Genomic DNA, 18,125 nt, shown 5'->3' with positions numbered 1-18,125 from the left:
GGGTTTCAACATACTCCCATAGCTCAATGAACTTTGTCCTTATCCACATTTTGAGTTCTATTTCTGTTATTTCTGCCATCTCTGCATGGTGCAGAAACCTTGCTGGAAAGCTGATGCAGTTATTTGGAGGAAAAAAGGCACTCTAGCTTTTTGAGTTTCCAGGGTTCTTGCACTGACTCTTTCTCATCTTTTTGGGCTTATCTACCTTCAGTCTTTGAGGTTGCTGACCTTTGGATGAGGATTGTTTTTGTTTTTGTTTTTTACTTTTATCATAACGATTTGATGACCTTGAGGGTTTGATTGTGGATTGTGGTATAAGGTGGATTCAGCTGACTGGCTTCATTTCTGGAAGATTTTAGGGGGCCAGCACTTAGCTCCCAACATCTGGACTGCGTGCTCTAACTTTAGGGGACTTGTATTGGACCCCAGCGTTTTCCTCTGACTCCTCAAGAGCCAGAGTGCTAGAGGGTGCCAGAGTACCTGCCTCCATGCAAGTGTTCACCACAGTGGCAGAGACAATGCAGCTGGGTCAGGGGCTGGGGTCCCCTTCTGGAGATTGTGTGCATGGTTACACTGGAGGTGGTATTGGCTTGGGAGTGGGGTGCCAGTGGCCACCATTCTGGGTGCCTTCTCTGCCCTGTAAGCAAGAGTGACACCAATCTTTTTTAAAAGACTGGTAGCAAACCTACCCTTAGTTTGAACTTACAAAGGAGAAGGAGGAATTACAGTTATGTTGCAGGTCTCCAAACAAACCCAGGGCCATAGGAGACAATCATGTCAGGGAAGGCTGGGGCAGCTCAGTGGCCTTGTTTTCTCCTTGGGTGCTTGATACAAGCATAATGCTGCCTGCTGCTCCATGTACCTCCCAGCATCTGGAGGATCCTGAGGCTCAGTGGCTTCTTCCTATGGGCCCCATACCTGCTTGGTCCCACAGGTCTTGGTGGTTTGAGACACTCCTACAAAGCATTTCTCCTCGGAAGGTGATTGGGGCACCTCTTACCAAGAGAGCTACAAAAGCTTGAATCTCTTTTTTCCCTTCAAATTTTTCAGGATACTCAACTCTTCCTTAAGGTGATTGAGATTGGGATAGAGAGGGAAGGAAGAGTCAGGGGTAGAGAAGGAGAAGGTTTCTGAATGCCAGGAAGCAAGACATCATTGGCAGTAATTTTGAGCAGCTTGGTGGCTGCTCTGGTTTCAAGCAAGTGAAGTTTTAATGTTTCATATCCACCCTAAGTGCCCTAGCAGCTTTGGGGACTCTGTCCTTATTTCCTGCCAGGTGGGGGAGAATAAATGATAACCAAACACCATTAAGGTGGCTTTTTTCAATCCAAATTCCCAAAGCACAATTAGTAGGTAGGACAGTAGAGACTTTCACTCCCCTTCTCACTCATCACTTATGCCAAAGCATTTGTTACTGGTAGTCTTCCACACCCTGCTCATAAAAAGCCCTTGCACTTTTCTGTTTCAGAAGCCATGTGTCTATCACAAGCTGATTAGTACGGAAGAAATTCAGATAGAAAAAATTGCTGGGCACGATGGCTCACGCCTGTAATCCCAGCACTTTGGGAGGCTGAGACGGGCAGATCACCTGAGGTCGGGAGTTCAAGACCAGCCTGACTAACATGGAGAAACCCCATCTCTACTAAAAATACAAAATTAGGCATGGTGGCACATGCCTGTAATCCCAGCTACTCAGGAGGCTGAGGCAGGAGAATCACTTGAACCCAGGAGGTGGAGGTTGTGGTGAGCTGAGATTGTGCCACTGCACTCCAGCTTGGACAACAAGAGTGAAACTCCATCTCAAAAAAAAAAAAAGAAAAGAAAAAGAAAAAAAATTAAGCTGGTGTGGTGGCTCACACCTGCAATCCCAGCACTTTGGGAGGCCAAGGTGGGTGGATCACTTGTGGCCAGGAGTTCGAGACTAACCTGGGCAGCATGGTGAAACCCTGTCTCTAGTAAAAATACAAAATTTAGCCAGGCATGGTGGTGTATGCCTGTAATCCCAGCTACTCAGGAGGCTGAGGCAGGAGAATCACTTAAACCCATGAGGCAGAGATTGCATTGAGCCAAGATCATGCCACTGCACTCCAACTTGGGCAACAGAGCAAGTCTGAGTTCCACCATATTATTTAATAAACATTAATAGAGGAAATGCTCTTTTTAGATCCTAACTGTATGGGTATATTCAATTACATTTTTAAAAGCTATATCTCTAACCCATGATGATTAAAGTAAATGAGTGAAAACTCCGTTGGGTGTGGTGGCTCATGCCTGTAATCCCAGCACCTTGGGAGACCAAGGTGGGCTGATCATCTGAGGTTGGGAGTTTGAGACCACTCTGGCCAACATAGTGAAATTTCATCTCTATGAAAAATACAAAAATTAGCCAAGCAAGGTGGTGTACACCTGCAATCCCAGCTACTCAGGAGGCTGAGGCACAAGAGTCACTTGAACCCAGGAAGCGGAGGTTGCAGTAAGCTGAGGTCACCCCACGGCACTTTGGCCTGTGCGACAGAGTGGGACTATCAGAAATAGAAAGAAAGAGAGAGAGAGAGAAAGATTTATTGTATGTAATTCACACTTATTGTAAAACTGAAAATAACAATGAATTATCAGTTTTATACCTACTTACATAAAATTACTTCATCTTTCAATTAGTATTGCTATTACTGTTTATGGTTATGGAGCAGAAGCTCAGTCTGTTTTAGTTGCAATACGAGAGGGTGGTGCCTCATTTTGTGCTATGACTCCACAGTGGATGAGTGGAGAAAATTAGTAAATATTGTGCAAAACCAAACAATTTATATGTTTCTGATAAGAATTAAAAATTCTGTATTCCTTGTCTAGAGGGCAAAGCAAAGACTAGATTCTGTGGAGTCACTTATGAGCAAAAAGAAGCTGACAGCTTCAAAACATGTATTGATTAAGGTAGAAGCATTCACCAGCCACCAACTGGGATTGTTTATTTATTTTTTTCCTTTTTGGTGAGGATTTCTGGGTTTGGAAAATATTATTTTGTCTTTAATTATATTTTTCCCAAGATATAAAAAATGGAGTAAAGAGTGTTTCTTCAATGATTTCTTGGATAATTGAGTACAGTTTGTATTTACTAGTTTAGATACACTAAATCCTCCATTGCTTCTTCAGGAGGGATTGCACAAAGACCTTTGTTACCAGGAGGGGTGTGGAGGTCCTTCAGTTTATCTTCCTGAAGGAAAGAATTCATCTAGGAGGCACACAGAAAGAGTTAAATCATTAAGTAACCTTTATTTAAAGACAGGAGGTCAAGAAGAGACAGAACTGGCTGCTGCAGAGAGTGAGTCAGCTGCTAGTGACTTAGGAATTCCCCACCGCCCTCCCCAGATGGGGTCTCCTGTAGCCCAGGCTGGAGTGCAGTGGCGCAATCTTGGCTCACTGCAACCTCCGCCTCCTGGTTTCCAGTGATTCTCCTCCCTCAGCCTCCTGAGTAGCTGGGATTACAGGTGCGTGCCACCACGCCCGGCTAATTTTTTTGTATTTTTAGTAGAGACGGGGTTTCGCCATGTTGGTCAGGCTGGTCTCAAACTCCTGACCCGTGATCTGTCTGAGGATCCGCCCAAGGAAGTGCAGGGATTACAGGCCTGAGCCACCATGCCTGGCCTGGGAGGAATTTTTATGGGGGCTTTTAAATAAACAGTACACCCTGAAAGACAGAACAGGCTGGGCTGCTCAAATGAGTGAGTCTGTCTCACCAATGCTGGGGAGATGCTTCTTTTTGTTTATTCGTTTTTTGAGATGGAGTTCCCCTCTCGTTGCCCAGGCTGGAGTGCAATGGCACGATCTTGGCTCAACACAACCTCTGCCTCCCGGGTTCAAGCGATTCTCCTGCCTCAGCCTCCCAAGTAGCTGGGATTACAGGCATGCGCCGCCACGCCCAGCTAATTTTGTATTTTTAGTAGAGACGGGGTTTCTCCATGTTGGTCAGGCTGGTCTCGAGCTCCCGACCTCAGGTGATCTGCCTGCCTCAGCCTCCCAAAGTGTTGGGATTACAGGCGTGAGCCACCACACCTGGCTGGGTAGATGCTTCTTATGAGAGTTTTACATGATTATTAATGAAGGGGCCATGCAGGGGCGTTACTAGTAAGCATGTTTTGGGAAGTGGTCTGGGCACACATGTGCCGTGTCATTTGGATCTAAAGTCTAACAAGGAATTTCTGGTTAAAAAATAAAATCTCCACACAGGTGTGTGTTTTTTTTTATTATTTTAATGAGCAAAATGGTATATTAGGGTGAATTATTAGGGAAGTATACATGCTTCTTAGTGGGGAATAGCTCCTACCTTGGTAACCTCTGGCTAGGCCTTGATAAGTTCCCTTCTGGAACAGAGGAATGCAGCCACAAGGCCAGGTGTAGCCAGTGTAGCCACGCTCCTCCTTTTGCTGACTCAGCGTGCAGCGTTTCCAAGGAGGCCATCAGCGGGCTGCATTTCTAAAGATTCCTTTCCCAGGGGCTTCCTTGCCTGCTCTTGTCTGGCTACCTGCCTACCCTAACAGTATTCCCCCTCAAGAGTTGGAGACCCTGAAAAGCTTTGGGCATAAGGACGTCGTGGGTCTTCTGTAACTACTTCCTGCTGACGTGGGACGAAGAAGTCATCAGGGTCTCCCTCTCTTGCTCTCTGTCAGGGAAGGAGCCCCTCCGTAGTTGCAGAATCTTTGCCCACTGGCATCCAAGGGGGAGATGTACTTGTAGGTGCTGGGACCTCCAAGGAAGATTGGATGATCCCTTTCCATTTTTAGGGGCTCTGTGTGAAATTGCCGTATCCTGGAAGAGACATATTTAATTAGTGAATTATAGAGACAAGGGCCAAAGAGGAGAAAGAAGGCTATAAGTGCAGCTGGTCCCAGTAAAGGGACAAACCATGTGAGGGAGGGGAGGGCAGACTTCACAGCCTCCCAAATGGACCCTGCTGAATCACCTTTTCCAAAGTCATGGAGCCACGTAGCCTCATCATAGATCTTTTTTATATCCTCCTCTATCGCCCCACTGTTATTGACATAAACGCAACAGGATTTATTGATCACTGCACAGACTCCACCCTGCTCTGCTAAGAGGTAATCTAAGGCCAATCTGTTGTCCATGACTACATTTTCTAGAGAATCTATGGAGGCCTTGAGTTTAGAGATGCTATCTCTGGTACTCTTAGCTATGTTTTCTATTTGTCTGGAGAGATTTCTGAGGGTGACATCATGATACGTGAACCCTCCCCATGGGGCGATCATTCCTATGGCCGCTCCCATCCCTGCCAGTATTAGACCCAGAGCTCTTTTCTGTCTGGGTTGGGTGGTGTTATAGATGGTCACACCTATCCCCCGTGGTCCCAAAAGTCCCACAGCACATTCTCCTGTATGTTGGATGTTATTAATGCAAGTGTAGAGGTTTGCCACAGCGGGGGTTGAATAAGTTATCTTAGGACTTCCATCAAAGGGCAGTTTATTTTTTTGTGGCCCACATAAAAATACATAGCCAGGAGGGGTACAGGCCCACCGGGGGATGTGGCTGTCGAACCACTTGTGTAACTGCGATTTCCACCCTGCTGGAAGAGTTTGATTGCATGTAGGGGATAGAGGCCCTCCCAGGGGAACAGTAGTTTTTGGCCATGTGGGGACAGTGTGTGCCTTGGGAAGCGAATATAGAACCCTCCATGTGATTAGCTCTTTTCCTTCCCAAGCTGCACAGCGGTTTTGGGGTGACTTGTCTCGATAATCGTTCATTTGTTTAGCTGGACACCAGTGAGTCAAGTTAGGGTGGCAGCCTGCTGGGGAGAAGCTCATGGGATGGATGGTGGGACTGGGGAATCCCTCCTCAGAGGTGTTCTTCCTGTCACAGTGTCCTTCAGGGCATGGACAACAGGTTTGGTTTAGAGAAGAACAGTTGTAGAAATAGAAAGAAGTTTTAGAGCTTCGATTGAAAGGTGGAGTGAGATCCAGGCAGGGGACTTGGTGCGCTGAGTTAGCAAGCGAAACCTGGAGCAGAACAGGTTTATGTTGGCCTTCAGGGATTCCTGAACCAAATGTTAGGTTTAAAGAAAAATTTCTTACCAAAATATATTGGTAAGATGAGGACCTGGTGATGAAGTTGTGGCAGATCCAACAGTTGCTTAGATGGTTTCCCGAAGCAATTATTTTGGAAAAACTGACAAGGGAATTTTCATTCCACTGTGCCTGTGAGAGTAGGGGCATGGGAAGGAGGGAAAGATAAAGGAAAAGGAATTTCTCTGTCATAGCTGATTCTCCCTTAAGCTTTGTGAAAGCAAAAGGAAAGTGCTGAAAACAGGAGAGACAAATAATGAAATGGTTCGATGGAGTGTTTAGTGAGAAATCAGGCTGTCATCAGGACTTCAGATGGCCTTCAAGTGTGGGTCAAAATAAGGAGAAGAACCAATGCCCCCGCAACCAAGATTCCCAGTACTGAGAGACCTTTTTTTGAGGTGAACAGAGAGAAGGCTTTACTTATCTTTTCACTTGAAGAGGAATTGGAAGCTCTCCAGTGGCTGGCTCATGAGACTACTCAGATGCTGATTCTGTTGTTGGTTCTTCGGGACCTTCTCACAGTTTTACTCAGGAGTGATGTATCCAACTAGAGATTACAGAAACTTTGACAGCTGTCGGGGTAGAAAGTAATAAAGGGGCCTTTCCATAAAGGAGAGACCCAGGCTAGTTGAGACCTGGGTGACCCATCTCTCCAGGTTTTGATGAGGACTTGTGACCCTGGCTAGTATAAGGGTTGATTACTGGAGGGGTCAGTGGCAGGCAGTAACTTTTGCTCAAACTCCTGGATGGCTTGTTGAAATTGGGCCAGTGATGTTATGTATTTGATTAATTGGGTAACTTCTGGATCTAACATTAGGTCTGCATGTAGGAAGGCGTAAGTAATATTAGGGGTGATGCTCAGAGCAGTGCTATGGACAGGAGTTCTAACCATGGTGAGGAGGCTTCCTGGCACACTTTGTTCAGGGTCCTTTTAATAGTTTGATTAGTGCTTTCTACCTTGCCAGAGGGATGTGTTCTCCAGGAGTGCTAGGAGTACTTTATTTCTAGGGCTTTTGTCACTAATTAAAGGGTGCGTGAAATAAAAACTGGGCCGTTGTCACTTTGTAAACACAAACTAAACCCACACTGAGGGATGATTTTTTTTTTCTTTTTGTTTTTGAGACGGAGTCTCGCTCTGTTGCCCAGGCTGGAGTGCAGTGGCACAATCTCAGCTCACCACAAGCTCCGCCTCCCGGGTTCACACCATTCTTCTGCCTCAGCCTCCTGAGTAGCTGGGACTACAGGCGCCCACCACCACACCCACCTAATTTTTTCTATTTTTTAGTAGAGACAGGATTTCACTGTGTTAGCCAGGATGGTCTCAATTCTCTGACCTCGTGATCCGCCTGCCTCGGCCTCCCAAAGTGCTGAGATTACAGACGTGAGCCACCACGCCCGGCCGGGATGATTTTTTTTTTTTTTAAGAAGTACCTTGGCTACTTCCTGGGCCTTTTCTGTTCTTGTAGGAAAGGCTTTAACCCACCCAATAAAGGTATCCACAAACACCAGAAGGCATTTATAGGCTCTATAGGCTGGCAATTGAGTGAAATACATCCGTCAGTCTTTCCCTGGGTAAGCTTCCTGATGCTGAACTGGCTCAACTAAGCAGGACAGGGAGCTGCATTGGCTCTGGCCGGTTGTCCTGGGGCACAAGGAGGCAAGGCTATGCGTTTGAGGCCAACCTGGGCAACATTGAACAAAAAAAAAATTTGGCTGGGCACGGTGGCTCATGCCTGTAATCCCAGCACTTTGGGAGGCCGAGGCAGGCGGATTACCTGAGGTTGGGAGTTCAAGACCAGTCTGACCAGCATGGAGAAACCCCATCTCTACTAAAAATACAAAAAAAAAAAAAAAATTTTTTTTTGGTCTTTTTTTGGTGGCACCTGCCTGTAATCCCAGCTACTCAGGAGGCTGAGGCAGGAGAATCGCTTGAACTTGGGAGGGAGAGATTGCGATGAGCTGAGATCACGCCGTTGCACTCCAGCCTGGGTACTAAGAGTGAAACTTTGACTCAAAAAAAAAAAAAAAAAAAAAAGCAGGGCAGCGTAGGGCCCTGGGGGCTATTACAGGCACAGGATGCACAGGTGTTAAAGACCTGACAAATAGTCTAGTAGAGCCCTTTCCTGGAAAAGAGGTTTTTGCACATGTGCTGGAGATGATGTCTCCCAAAGTGACATGACTCATGGAGTGCTCTCACAAGTTTTTACTGGAGGGCCTAGGAAAGTGGAGAATTCCTCCCACTGTATACCACACCTCAGGTTCTCGGGTAGATTCATATTTGATAGCCCATTCCTTTTCCTCTTGGGTTTTTGTGGGTGGGTAAGGTGTTGGGTAAAGATGGGTTAAGGGCCATGAGGAGTTCCCTACAGGGTAGTGGTCCTGGCTGTTTGATCCACCCTCCTGTTTTGCTGGGCATTTTCTCCCTGGTCCTTCGGTGTCCCTGGCCATGGACTACAGCTATTTCCTGTGATAGGTGTACAGCTTAGAGCAGGGCCAGGATCTGTGGTCTACATTCCTTAGGGGTATCTTTTGCTGGTAAAAATCCCTGTTCCTTCCAGATGGCCACATGAGCATGGAGTCCTGAGAAGGCATATTTTGAATCTGTATAAATTGTAGCTTTTGGGTTTTTCCCTATTTCTATGGCTCTAGTTAAGGAAATGAGCTCTGCTAGCTGTACCAACGTTCTTGGAGGAAGGGATTTGGCTTCTATAATGTCAAATAGAGACACTATTGCATAACTGCATGTGTCACTCCATGTTGGATGAAACTGCCGCCATCAGAAAACCAGACTTAATCAGGGTTCAGTAGTGGAGAACCCTATAAATGTTTTCTACCAGCAGAATAGATTTCCTGTGTTGCAGGGAGAGTTACAGACTTTAACAGGCCATGTCTAAGGAATGGGTTAATGACAGGCTCAAGTCCTTCCGTTGCCTCTGGCCATAGCGAGTATTGTTTCTTATGAAAGAAGTGGAAGGTTTTCTTAGCTGGATTTTGACTGGGACTGCAGTTATTGCCCTTCCTAGTGTATCAAAGCCCATATCTCAGGGTTATTTGTGATTCCAGATCAAGATAATTCACCAATGTCATGGGTGAGTCTTCCAAAAAAAAAAAAGAAAGACTTTCAGGGAAGTTCAGGTAAATGTGAAGCGTGCCCCTAGTTTGGAGAGTATATCCCTGCCCTAAAGACGTATGGGACATTCAGACATTATCAGGAACTCATGGGAAAAGATTAATTGGTCTTTTAACAATAAAGAAGGTGTAAATCTTAGGAAGAGATGCCATTTACCCTGATTACCTGACAGAGGAAAGTTGCCTAGAGAAGGGGGTCAGCACTGAGCAGGCTGCTCTCAAATCAAATAGAAAATGTATTGTCCTACCTGCTACATCCAGAGTTGCCCTGGGCTCCATCCCTTTGATGATGATGTCACATCTGGGAGCTGGCCAAGGCAGAGGGCACCCTCAGCTCAAAGCCGTCATTGGCTCAGGGGCCCTTTTGGCTCTCGGGACAGTTCTCTTTCCAGTACCTGAGCTTACGGCAGAGGGGACAGGCCGTGCAGGGCTTTTCCCCCTTTGGCCCATAGGGGCAGTTTGCCTTCCAATGGCCCGGCTTCCCGCACTGATAGCAGTTCCCTGGGAGGGTATCCTTAGGGCAACCTGGAGGGGGCTGGTGGACTTGCAAAGCAGCCAGTAATTGAGCCTGCCTCTCTTCTTTCTGTTTTTCCTTCCTCTCGGCCCTGTCCCTCTCATCCTGGTCTCGGTTATAAAACACTGAGGAAGCGAATCTGAGGATTTCTGACATGGGGGCTCTAGTTCCCAAAGCCAGCATTCGCAGTTTTCTCCTAATGTCTGGGGCAGCTTGTCTGAGGAAGTGATCCTTTAGGACTAGTTGTCCTTCTGGGGATCCCGGGTCTAGGTTGGTATGTTTGATAAGAGTTTCCAGGAGCCTTTCGAGAAAGGCCGTGGGATTCTCATGTGGCCCTTGGTCGATGGTTGCTAACTTATTATAATTGACAGGCTTGACTTGACTCCTTTTCATTCCCTCTATCAGGCATAGGAGCATATGATTTCTGGCGCAGATTCCTGCCGGGGTATCGTAGTCCCAGTTGGGGTCCTGCAGGGGGACAGCTGTAGCTCCCACGGGGTAGTTGGCATCTGCCAAGTGTAGCTCATCCCCGCATTGACGCGCTGCCTCCCAAATGGTCTGTCTTTCTTCCAGAGACAGGGTTTGTCCTAGGAGGATGGCGACATCCTTCCAGGTTAGTTCAAAAGTGAGGGTTAATTTACGGAAGCCCTCCAGGAATTTTCCCGGATTCTCTGAGAATTTTCCCAGGCCTTCCTTAACTTGGGACAAGTCCTGCATGGAAAAGGGGACCTGGACTTGGACTGGTCCTATTGGTTGGCTCATCACTGGTAGCAGGCAGATTCCAGAGCGGGGGCCTGAGGGCCTAGTGTAGGTTGAGGCTGACCCATGAAGGCTAAGAGTGTGATACAAGGAGGAAGGAGCTGGGGGTGCTTGCTCTTTCTCTTTGGTCTCAGGAAGAGGAGGTTGAGGTGGGTTGACCAGGAAATCATTGAAGCCTCCTGGTTGAGGTCTCTGGAGTGGACGACTGAGGATAGCTAAAAGGGCAGGATCTATCTTGCAGCCTTTACAAAAATCTGGGTTTTCCCTCAAGATCATGAAGGTTTGCACATAAGGGACCTCTGACCATTTGCGCTGTTGTCGGCAGTAGACGTCAAGCTGGAGTATGGTATTAACATTTAAGCTTCCCCCCACTGGCCAGGCTTCCTGCCCTTTTAGTTCATATTTTGGCCAAACTGTATTGCAAAGAAAAACCAATCTTTTTCGTTTCAATGCCTGGGGATCAAACTTATCCCAGTTTCTAAGGATGCATCCGAGAGGGGAATCCCGGGATACGGAGCTCTGGTTACCCATCTGAAAGAGAAGACAGGAAAGAACATAGGATAGAGAAGGCATCTCTCCACCTATTGGGTGCCTCAGGAAGGTGAGGCATTCCACACCTTGGCCTAGGTGAAGTGTCCATGCCTCTATTTATAGGGATGACGGGTTCTTCACCCTGGGGCTCCAGAATTAGCTAGCCTCAGCATTTGCACCATCCATTGTCTCCCTGTATCTCATTTTGCTCAGAAGGGTTTCTTAGATTTCCTAGGATTGATGCCTAGGAGGGACGCCTTTCTCACCTCTATGTTGGGCCAGGAAGCGTGTAAGAACGTCGGGCATGGGAGTAGTTCTCTTGTCTCTCATATTCCCAGTGACCTTGGTTCTGCAAGAAGTCCAGTAGTTCTGCCCCTGCTAAAGTCTGCAGAGAAGGGACTCCATGGTAAGGTCCCCTTAATGCATGATAATATTGGATTAATGCATACAGATGGTTAGAGGAATGGAGGTAAATTTGATATCTTCCCCTAGTCATAGTAGGTTCCTTGGGGATCATACAGAAAAAAATGCTTAAACAGGCATGGAAGGCCCCTGGGGCTCAGAGTTAGTGGACTGGGCTGTTGATTCTGGTTTTTTACGTCCCTGATATGATCACATAAGCAGCAAGGGGAGCGCCGGGGGCATTTTCTGTCAGCTTTTTCAACATAATACAAAAAGCACCTGACCGCTGTACAGGTCTGTAACAATGGCTTGAGGAGGCGGATGAACTTCCCATTGACCCACAGGAAACCCCGGTTGTAAAGAGAAACTGGGGTCTGAGAAAGAGGCCTATAAATGACCATCCGGAGGAACCGGACAGCTCGCTTGAGGAGCCACAGAATGAGGCATTCTTGAAGAGTAGTCGGGCAGAGAAGGACCCGATAGTAAACAAGGGATGCCCGTAAGCGAGCATCCTGCCAGTGCCGGTCCCTGCAGTGAGAAAGGAGGCAACTGAAAGGACGAAGCTGGGTCTCATCTCTAGGGAAAAAATAACTATAAACTTCCTCACAGGTGCGGGCAGGCCTCCGGCGATTGGCAGTGAAGCAAACGCAGCAGATCCCAGACAAGCAGGACAGACAAGGCACTTGCACACGAAGGAGGAATTCAAGGAAGCCCGGCGACGAGGACAGGGACAGCAAAGAGTAAGTAGAGTGACCTGGGGGATTATTCACCGGTGGCGGCATATTGTGTCCAGGAGAATGAACTGCCATGAACAGCAAGTAGAAGAGCCGACTCAACACGGAATAGTAGTTTCACTTGAAGATATGAAGCTCCCCAGTCACTGCACAGCCAGGGTGGATTTTCTGCCACCCTCACAAGCCTCCTGCAGGGAGGGTCACCGTGTCTCAGATCTACTCACTGTGGAGTTTAAATCCTCCCTCCTCTGCTTGTCACCCCTCAGGGTGAGCTGAGAAATCAGCCAGAGGGAGCAGAGTGACAGTGGCTGAAGGGAAATGGTACTGGGCAGTTGATAGTGAACAGAGCCCCAGAGGAAAAACCCCTCCCCTTAAAGCTGCAAGATCTGCATTAGGGCAGGAGGTTCTTCAGTGCAGAAAGAAGCAGAGGTCGTCAACCAGAGAATCTGGCACCAGCTTTTTGGCACTTACCCAGAAGAACAGTTCACAGGCCACCAGGGGAAAACACCAGATGTTACCGGGAGGGGCGTGGAAGTCCTCTGGTTCTTGGTCTCCTTGAATTCAGTCAAGAGACACGCAGAAAGAGTTAAGCAGGTAAGTGCCCTTTATCTAAAGGCGTAGGAGCTCAGAAAGAAGAGATACCCTGAACAGTGGAGCAGGGTGGGCTCCTCAAAAGAATGAGCCTGTCCCTACTAGTGTTGGGCAGAGCCTTTTTGTGAGAATCTGACATGATTATTCATGAAGGGGCTGTGCAGGGATGTTCCTAGTAAGCACGTTCCAGGAAGTCCTCTGATCAGGAAAGCCCTGTGACGGTCCATGCTGGTACACACGTCACATACCTCATTAGCATCTCAAATCTCCACCCAGGGATGTGTGTTTCAGTATCATTTTGAGCAGAAGGCTCTTCTAGGGTGGGTTATTGCAGAAGTACACATGGTTGTTAATGGGGAAAGTCCCCCATCTCGATTATGTCCAGCTGGCCCCTGATAAGTCCCCTTCTGGGCCAGAGGAGTGCAGCCACAAGGCCAGGTGGAGGCAATGTAGCCACTGATCTTTTCTTGCTGTCAGTGGGCAGCATCTTTAAGGAGACTCTCAGTGAGTTGCATTTCTTTTTTCTTTTTTCTTTTCTTTTTTTTTTTTGAGACGGAGTCTCGCTCTATCGCCCAGGCTGGAGTGCAGTGGCCCGATCTCGGCTCATTGCAAGCTCCGCCTCCCGGGTTCACGCCATTCTCCTGCCTCAGCCTCCTGAGTAGCTGGGACTACATGCGCCCACCACCAGGCCAGCTAAGTTTTTGTATTTTTAGTAGAGATGGAGTTTCACTGTGTTAGCCAGGATGGTCTTGATCTCCTGACCTCGTGATCCACCTGTCTCAGCCTCCCAAAGTGCTGGGATTACAGGCATGAGCCACTGTGCCCGGCCAGTGAGTTGCATTTCTAAATATTCCTTTCCAAAGTGTCAGAGACATTTGAACCAGAGCAATTCCATCTGGAATAGGGGCTGGAGAAAATAAGCCTGAGACCTGCTGGGTTACATTCCCAGTAAGTGAAGGCATTCTTAGTCATAGGATGAAACAGGAGGCTGCTCTGACTATGGCGTAGCCATACTTTATTCCTTTACTCTCTTAATAAACTTGCTTTCACTTTACTGTATGGATTCACCTTGAATTCTTCCTTGCGTGAGATCCAAGAACCCTCTCTTAGGTTCTGGATCAGGACCCCTTGCGGGTGACACAGGGTCTCCTTACCTGCTCATGCCTCGCTATCTGCCTCCTACAATACTTTCACCTGGTTTGTGGATAGAAAAACTTAATTATACCGAGTTCATCCACTTCTGTATGTTCTCTCTGTATAACCAATCTGAATGTAAATTCACCTTAAGCTTTTTCCCCCAGGTCACAGAAAAAAACAGAATTTTCACCTTCGTTGAGTTTATTCTCATCAACTTATTTCTCTGATAGAGAGAAAACTTCTATTAAGTGTCTTCATCAGGGCTCCACTGGTATAAAAAGGGATGTCAAGAAAAGTTAGATGAATTTGAGATGTGACATGAATCTGACATATAAATTAGTGCTAGTATTTTCTTTTCTTTTTTCTTTTTTTTTTTTTTTTGGTGGGGGGAGGGAGTCTCACTCTGTTACCCAGGCTGGAGTGTAGTGGTGCAATCTCGGCACACCGTAACCTCTGCCTCCCAGGTTCAAGGGATTCTCCTGCCTTAGCCTCCCAAGTAGCTGGGATTATGGGCGCCCGCCAGCATGCCCAGCTAATTTTTTTTTTTTTTTTTTAGTAGAGATGGGTTTCACCATGTTGGCCAGGCTGGTCTCAAACTCCAGACCTCAGGTGATTTACCCACCTCAGCCTCCCAAAGTGCTCCCAAAGGTGTGAGCCACCATGCCCGGCCTCTTTTTTCCGCTTTCGTTGCCCAAGATGGCGTGCAGTGGCGCGATCTCGGCTCACTGCAACCTCCACCTCCTGGGTTCAAGCGATTCTTCTGCCTCAACCTCCCGAGTAACTGGGATTACAAGCATGCACCACTGTGCCTGGCTAATTTTGTATTTTTAGTAGAGATGTTGGTCAGGCTGGTCTCAAACTCCCCACCTCAGGTGATCCACCCGCCTTAGCCTCCCAAAGTGCTGGGATTACAGGCGTGAGCCACTGCACCTGACCTAAGTGCTTGTATTTTCTTTCTTTCTTTTCTTTTTTCCCACATTTAGTTCTTTTATTTAATTTTCTAGTGGACAATTTACATATCTCCCTCACCCTGTCTTTTAAGTTAGTGTGACAATTTTCCATAATAAACTACTTAAAGGGAAGCTTTGGTGAAGAATGGAATGAAATCGCAAAAAAAAAAAAAATTACTGCTTTAAAAAAACCAGCACTTTCACCAATTTTATATTCAAACAAAACCACACAGCATTGGCCTGATATGTGTTTTCAGTGTTTCCCTGGGTCTAGCTTCCTCGCCATCGTGCCACAGCACAGCTGCGGTTGGCCACAGTTTGTCATGCTAGATGGCGAAGGCTCACTCAGCTTCACATTATGCAGAGGACCTGGATGGAAGACTCGAGGGTCTCGAAATCCCAAATTGTCATGGCTCCATCAATGCCAGTAATGCAAAATTTGCGACAGCCTTGCTTGTCTACCTCATAAATAGAGACTTGAGTGATGCTATTCTGGTGCAGCCTCTCCAAGGCCACGTTGTGGTCCTCAGTCGTGGCCTTCTTGTCCATGTTGCGGAAGTGTTCTATGGCAGACATGTTGCGTTGGATGCTCTGTTTTGGAATGTCTAACTTGGAGATGAAGGTCAGGCAGCCGCGGTCATCATAATTAAAGAGCATTGGGTAGCAGTCATGGCCAGCAGCCACGACACTGTTCTCTGAGTCAAATGACACACTCAGGAGTGGTAGGAACTCTGTCTTCAGAATTGAGACCTGCACACTTTTTGAGGCATCAGCAACAGATAACGGTGCTGTCGTGGCTGACCCAGGCCAGGCGGCTCCCACTGGCAGAGAAGCTTACCCCGTGGACCCAGCCACCAGTGCCACTGCCACCAAACTCTGACCTCAACTGCCCAAAAGGCATCTTGGTGCCCCAGGGCATGCTGGCTGGCTTTTCATCCACTTCTTTAATGTAAGCAGAAAACACTCTGCATTTGAAGTCACATGATCCTGCTGCCAGCAAAACATTGTTGGGATGCCAATCCAAGCTGAGGACTGTGGAGTGAATCGGCTTTTTAATATGCTTGCTTACCCACCAGTCATTTTCAGACTCAAAGTAACAAACAGAAATGAGTCATGCTCCATTTCCCACAGCAAATTTGTTCTCTAGCGGGGACCACTTCACAAAAGTAGCTGCACGATTAATTCTAAGGATCACCAGGGTTGGCTTCCAGACACCATCTTTCTGACTCCAGACATAGGCATTGCGGTCTACCCCGCAAGTGACGATGCGGTTGCTCTTGGGAGCCCAGTGAATGCCTGTGATATGTCCATTGTGCTCACTGAGTTCACGAGCTTTCACTCGCTGGCTCCCGTGCTTCTTAGAGATGTGCGCTTCCTGATTATCAGGACTGAGGGCAATCTGGGTACGATCCCTGTTCCAGGCACGACAGGTGATTGGCTCTAGTAAAAACTGATGCAGTGATGTCATTCTTAGTGTTTTCAAAGGAGAGAAAGCTGGGATCGGGGAAGTCCAGACGGGCTCAGAGCAGAGGATTTGCGGACTCTGGGCTGTCGACGTGAACCAGTGCTTGCATTTTCTAATTGTTACCAAAGAATTGATAAAACTGTGAGAGTGTGTTTTTCCATGGTCAGCAGGAAAATGGAAAAGGAAACACCATTTTTCTTTTTCTTTTTCTTTTGGAGACAGAGTCTCGCTCTGTCACCCAGGTTGGAGTGCAGTGGTGCGATCTTGGCTCACTGCAACCTCTGCCTCCCAGGTAGGTTCAAGCAATTCTCCTGCCTCAGCCTCCCGATTAGCTAGGATTACAGGCTCACACCACCACGCCTGGCTAATTTTTTTGTATTTTTACTTGAGATAGGGTTTCACCATGTTGCTCAGGCTGGTCTCAAACTCCTGAGCTCAGGCAGTTCACCTGCCTCAGTCTCCCAAAGTACTAGGATTACAGGTGTGAGCCATCGCGCCCAGCCCACTATTTTTCTTAATATATCTCTAGGTTTCTGTTCAATTTAACAGTTACACAGACCCCTGAATTTAGAGATTTAGAGCTATATCTTCCAATAATTACTAATGTCTCTTGTATGTGATAGGAATGAATAACACGCAGCCAAAATGAACACTCAAGGCCCTTTCGTTCCATTCAAAAACTGAGGTATGGGGCAACATCGCTATTGTTCCTATTTTTAGTTCTATTTTTCAAATTCTACACATGTATTATTATTTTTTCTCTTGGAGACGGAGTTTCGCTCTTGTTGCCTAGGCTGGAGTACAATGGTGCAATCTCGGCTCACAGTAACCTCCACCTCCTGGGTTCAAGCGATTCTCCTGCCTCAGCCTCCTGAGTAGCTGGGATTACAGGCATGCACCACCACACCTGGCTATTTTGTATTTTTTTAGTAGAGACGGAGTTTCTTCATATTGGTGAGGCTGGTCTCGCTCCTGATCCCAGGTGATCTGCCTGCCTCGGCCTCCCAAAGTGCTGGGATTACAGGTGTGAGCCACTGCGCCCGGCCTATATTTATTATTTTTTAAATTTTGTTTTATGTTACGTGTGGTGACAGTGTTGAAGTTTATTACAACCCTGTAAACCTAGTAAAGGGTTGAAGAAATAGCAAAGATTGAAGAAACCACCAGAGGAACACATGTTCCCCAGGCCTCTTGAGGCCTCTAGGGCAAAAGCAAAACAAAAACAAACAAAAAAACAAATAAAACCCACCGGAAACCACTCCCCTGCCCAATCCCTTGTTTTTGTTTTCCCTAGAAACAGCTTACTTCAAAGCTTACCCTCTTTGTTTACATAAGAAAAAACTCCAAATTCCCACCTTTTGTCTCGTCAAGGATTTCTCACTGATGGTGGAAACAATGCTTCTTAACTTACTCAAACCTTAGGCTTCCCTGTTTCTCCAAGCCCCTGACGGTTGGAGTATTCTTGGCCATTGAAATTCAGAACAACCTCTATTTCTCTCTCTCTCTCTTTTTTTTTTTTTTTTTTTTTTTTTTGAGGCAGTTTCACTCTTGTTGCCCAGGCTGGAGTGCAATGGCATGATCTCGGCTCACTGCAACCTCTGCCTCCCAGATTCAGGTGATTCTCCTGCCTCAGCCTCCCGAGTACCTGGAATTACAGGCATGCGCCACTGTGCCTGGCTAATTTTGTATTTTTAGTAGAGACAGGGTTTCTCCATGTTGCTCAGGCTGGTCTCGAACTCCTGACCTCAGGTGATCCACCTGCCTTGGCCTCAAAGTGCTGCGATTACAGGCATGAGCCGCCGTGCCCGGCTAACAACCTCTATTTCTTAACCACATATGGGCACT

At 47.1% G+C, this 18,125-nt stretch overlaps 1 protein-coding gene and 1 pseudogene across 1 annotated transcript; both read right to left on the bottom strand.

Moving 5' to 3' along the window:
* Nucleotides 1–3,088: 3,088 nt before the first annotated feature.
* ERVV-1 (endogenous retrovirus group V, member 1) lies at nucleotides 3,089–7,946 on the bottom strand. The gene has a single exon (XM_003316621.6). The coding sequence runs from the start codon at nucleotides 6,258–6,260 to the stop codon at nucleotides 4,632–4,634; it is 1,629 nt and encodes a 542-aa protein (XP_003316669.4). The 5' UTR covers nucleotides 6,261–7,946; the 3' UTR covers nucleotides 3,089–4,631.
* Nucleotides 7,947–15,055: 7,109 nt separating this feature from the next.
* On the bottom strand, nucleotides 15,056–16,321 carry LOC107969570 (actin-related protein 2/3 complex subunit 1A-like; annotated as a pseudogene).
* Nucleotides 16,322–18,125: the final 1,804 nt, after the last annotated feature.

Source organism: Pan troglodytes, chromosome 20 (assembly GCF_028858775.2).
Source record: "Pan troglodytes isolate AG18354 chromosome 20, NHGRI_mPanTro3-v2.0_pri, whole genome shotgun sequence".
Taxonomy (NCBI): Eukaryota; Metazoa; Chordata; class Mammalia; order Primates; family Hominidae; genus Pan; species Pan troglodytes.
Note: the sequence above shows the minus strand (reverse complement) of the source record. Positions and strands in the feature narration are given on the sequence as shown.